General features: G+C 55.2%; 2 protein-coding genes across 2 annotated transcripts; one reads left to right on the top strand and one right to left on the bottom strand.

The window, feature by feature from the left end:
• Window positions 1-597: 597 nt before the first annotated feature.
• On the top strand, window positions 598-1624 carry PUNSTDRAFT_147063 (uncharacterized protein; the record flags this gene model as incomplete). The annotated part of the gene is made up of 1 exon (XM_007389319.1): window positions 598-1624. One exon carries the CDS (start codon window positions 598-600, stop codon window positions 1576-1578), a length of 981 nt encoding a protein of 326 aa, XP_007389381.1. The 3' UTR covers window positions 1579-1624.
• Window positions 1625-1741: 117 nt separating this feature from the next.
• On the bottom strand, window positions 1742-3025 carry PUNSTDRAFT_78245 (protein serine/threonine phosphatase 2C; the record flags this gene model as incomplete). Its single annotated transcript, XM_007389318.1, has 4 exons — window positions 1742-2184; window positions 2249-2425; window positions 2487-2849; window positions 2908-3025. Coding segments are annotated over 4 exons (1101 nt in total), but the record flags the coding sequence as incomplete, so codon positions are not given.
• Between the last annotated feature and the right edge of the window lie 1276 nt (window positions 3026-4301).

Genomic DNA, 4301 nt, shown 5'->3' with positions numbered 1-4301 from the left:
TGTATGTACAATTATTAAGCAATGTAATGCATTACACTACACTATCGATGTCCATCCCAGAACAACACAGCAGAAATACCGCATTGGTGGTCCCAACAGGGTGCGTACAAATACCTGCCCTGGATGCTGCTAAAAACTAGTCATTTCTGAGTTGGGACCCCGGACACCGCATGGAATAATATATTTATAACATTTGTAATATGGAAGTGATCAGCTGTCCTTATCCAGGGTGGTGGACAAATTTGCACTGCGGTGGACAATATCAGTGCTGCTGGACACATTCAAACAAGTCCACCTCGCGTGTCCCCAGACCGCAGATTGCTCCAGAGCCCACGTGTCCACTGCTGGGGGGCCTAGTTGGGGCCAACTTTTTGTTATCGAGTTGACCCTAAGTAGGGGGTGGAACAAGTAGCCCGAGGTGGATCACTAGTGATATGCCCTGTCACTGGTGGTCACCGGTGGTCACCGGTGATAAGTAGCTTACTACAGAGTTTTGTCCAATATCGACCCTCAAATAGAAATCCAGATCGCCTCGCTGTCTCGCCACTCGGCGATGCCCGCGCGGCACCGTTTACCTCTTGCCCTCGGATTTCCCCGATGCCAGCCGCTTTGCCCAACGAGCTCTTGCTGGGCATTCTCGAAGAGGCTGCAGCGACGAACACACGAACAGCTTATGCCATCTGCCTTGTTGCATCGTGGGCCACACAGATCGCAGAAACCCATCTGTATGCATTAATACAAACACACTATAAGGAAGGCGCAGACTTGGTCAGACGCTGGCTGGAGGAAACTGGTCAGGGCAAGGTGCCGCAACGAGCGCGCTACGTTCGATGGCTTTGGGTGGAGGCGTCCTTCGAGGGGTCAAAGGATACGATAGTTCGTAGGCTTGAACTGGAATTCAACCCTGCACTCCTCACAAATCTTATCCGACTCTTCCCAAATCTCCAATCGATAGGCTGGACTCAGCGACATGAAAGCGGCTATAATGAACTCTGGCGTCTTCGCAATCATCAACTCCGCACATATCTTCTGTCTTCACGACTCGACTCATTGCCTGACGAAGCCGATGGAGATGTCCATGGATTGAACCCACTGCACCTCGCGCTCAGCTCCCGTTCGGAGATCTACGTGGCTCAAACCCCTCCGGACACGCCTTCCATCCTTGATAGAGTCACACACCTGCGCCTGAACAGCTACGCGTGGACGCTGCCGAATCCCCCGCTCGGCTACTATCGTAACTCAACGCATCTCTCCATCGCGAGCGACGGCGGAGGCAGCGAGATGCTGGTGCTTTTCTCTGGCCTGTTCGTGTGCCGTCTCCCGAAGCTAGAGATGTACGTGATCGAGATGTTCGAGCGGTGCACGCGCGAATCGTGGGTGTCGTGTCTGAAACGTGTGAAGGAGCGGCGCAGCAAGGGCCTCCCTGTGTTCGTCATGATGCGCCCAGATTCCTTGCGGGAGGACTGGGAAGGAGAATGGCTGGGAGGCGAGGGGAGGAGTGTCTGGACGCGAGCGCGCGTGTTCACCAGCGAGCGAGAGCAAGAAGACTGGGCCCCTCCGCCTCCGGTTTTATCCTAGCACGATGTATTGTCACGGCAACTTATAGCAGGAATTTTGAGGATTGATCAGGCCGCCTTTGACCCCGCATGCTCCATTGAAACGTACAAACCCCCATCCTTTCATTGAGATATACGATAGCTTTGGAAAATGTAACGTTTGGGTCCGACGGAACAACGCCCACCTACAACGGCCTGACGATGATCGTGATATCATCCGTCCACCGATTCTTATTTTCGAGCGTCAGCATCGCCGATACCTTCCCTTCGTGCTCGCCCCCGAGGCCCTGCCGTAACACCTCCATTGCGAGGTTCGCCTTCGAGTCCTGCGCTTTCGCGGCGGCCTTCAGCCACTCCAGCGCGTACGTCGTCACCGGCCTCTCTTTCTCTTCCTCTGGCCGCAAGTCATATAACCCGTCCGAGCTCATGATCAAAAACCGCTTGTGGTTGCCCGAGAGGGGATCGAGCTGGATGTGAAGAACATCTGCGGTGTTGGACACGTACGGAGGGGTGAGGATGCGGGCTTTCCAAGCGTCGGCAGTTGTAATGCTGAAGTTGATGTTGCCCTTGACACGATGCCATATCTCGATCCAGGCCAGCGGTAGCTTGAAGTGGTAATCACCCACAGCTGTCGTCCATAAACCCTTTCAGCAACCGCGCCTTCAAATATTCTGGGTGAACGTTGCGCTTACCTCGGGTGACGGCGATGGCACCGAGGACCCTAGTACCCCACTTGGTATCCATTACGCACTCGCGTTCACCAGGATGTTCGAGGCGGATGCGCGTGGCCTCTTCCAGATTGTTGCCGTTGTGGTCTCCGCTCAAGACTTGTAGTTGCCATTCCGAAGACTCCGTCTGAGTCCCGAGGACTGGTGAATGAGCGGTATGAGGTTACTAAGCTGATTGAGAGGTGAGAGTAGAAAAACGTACCGGCATGGCAATCTCCGAGACTGGCGATCCAAAGGTTGGAACCGGAAGGATCAAGCAAAGAGACGAGGACGGTCGTCCCGGACATGGCTCGGTCGAACCTCGCTCGGTTGTCGCCTTCGTCCATCCTAGCCTTGAGCTCATCGTCCGTCATGTTAGTAGCTTCCTCTATCCCGCCAGGGAATATGCCCAGAAAGTCTTGCAGGAGCGACTCGTCAAAGTCACGTATCGCTTTCACCAACAGATCCGAGACAGCCGGAACGTTATCGCCCGGAGGGTTGGACAGTGGCAGTTTCTCGAGAGACTCGCGGACGAGACCAGGGAGCACCTCCACAATACGTTCGGCAGTCGCTTCCCCAATGTGTCCTGCACGAAGAGGAGCTTATCAGAAATCGATGTCGAGTTTGATTTAGTAGGCACCCACCATCGAACACGCCGGCGAACTTCCATGGAGCCCCTGTATCACCGATCGCCCATTCTTGCACGACGTATCGGTCCTGGCTCGGCGCGTTTGAGCATGGTTGAAATGTCACCGCTTCCGCAGCGCCGACCGACGTGGGCTCGGAAAGGACGCAACTCGTCGGTGAGTGCAGCCCCGGACAAGACGGTATACTGCCAGGGACCTTGTCCGTTCAACCCGAGGTTCGTTTCTGCCTTCGTGGCCATGTTGTCAAATTGCGAGAATCTACAGAGTGAACGTGAAGCCCTCTTGTACGCGCCCACCAGGTTGACAGGGTACAGGGTTGATATCCGCAGAACTCGGGCATGGGCGTAGGGCTCCAAGTCCTTCATCGCGACGGCGAAATGGGATTCCAGGGCTTGGCAGCCATACCGGTTGGGCAGAGGGGGAAAATAGGGGTAAAGGGGATGCCAGTGGGCTTGCCATCGGTATCAATGAATCGTCACCGAACTTCACGCAACTGGCGCTCGGACTGCACGACCGGTAGCAGGTTCTGAGTGGTCTTCACTGTATCGACTAGTTCTTTTCTGTAACACAGCATTCGGCAACCACGGCGCTTGGAGAAGGGGATGCGACCGCTGCATTGCACAGAATGAAATTGCCGCCATGGACTTGAGCCGGAGCAGCGGCTCCTCATCATCAATCCATCCACTCGTTCGCCTTCACCGCCAGCTGTTTATGCACTTAGAGAAGAGCAATGCAAAAAAAAGGCGCAGTTGCGCACCTGCGTGCAATCACACTGGTGATACTGCTACTCTCTTGCTCTCGCATACAGTGCGCATACAGATCAGCGCCCGCACCCTTCGGTGCCTTATGACTTCAGCAGATTGACAATGTTAGGCTCCTTCTCGTCCATTGAACTGGGATATGTAGTGTTTGCTGTGAGACGACATGAGAAGCGGGGATGTGGTGAAGAGGCGCGCGGGACCCGGGTCGCGGACTTACGACCAAACGTTTAACATATCACCTCAGCCACCCCTTAGGCACGTCCTTGTAAGGTGGAAATCCCCCCTCCCATGATATGCCTCTAAGGCCTTGCCGGGTTGGTATTTACCCGTTTTCGGGTACTTCCTGCGCCCCTCGACCCGATAGGCTGCCTGTCTCTTGGTATGCACCCATGTGTCTCTAGGAACTTCCCATGCAGCTTGCCCTGCTCTGGGTACGTACCGACCGAGTCCTGACGTATGTCCCTTGGAACGCACCCTCCCGTCGAGCGGGCCCCACGCGATTTATCGAATAGTTTCCAACCCCGCTAAAATGTCACTGGGGCGTTCGTTTCGTCACGAAGCGAATATGTCACGTGATCAGATGTTCCAAGGCGACGCGCGTGCGAGTCCCTTGCCGCACCCGTGCCGATC

The sequence above is a fragment of the Punctularia strigosozonata genome (assembly GCF_000264995.1).
Source record: "Punctularia strigosozonata HHB-11173 SS5 unplaced genomic scaffold PUNSTscaffold_47, whole genome shotgun sequence".
In the NCBI taxonomy this organism is placed as follows: Eukaryota; Fungi; Basidiomycota; class Agaricomycetes; order Corticiales; family Punctulariaceae; genus Punctularia; species Punctularia strigosozonata.
Note: the sequence above shows the minus strand (reverse complement) of the source record. Positions and strands in the feature narration are given on the sequence as shown.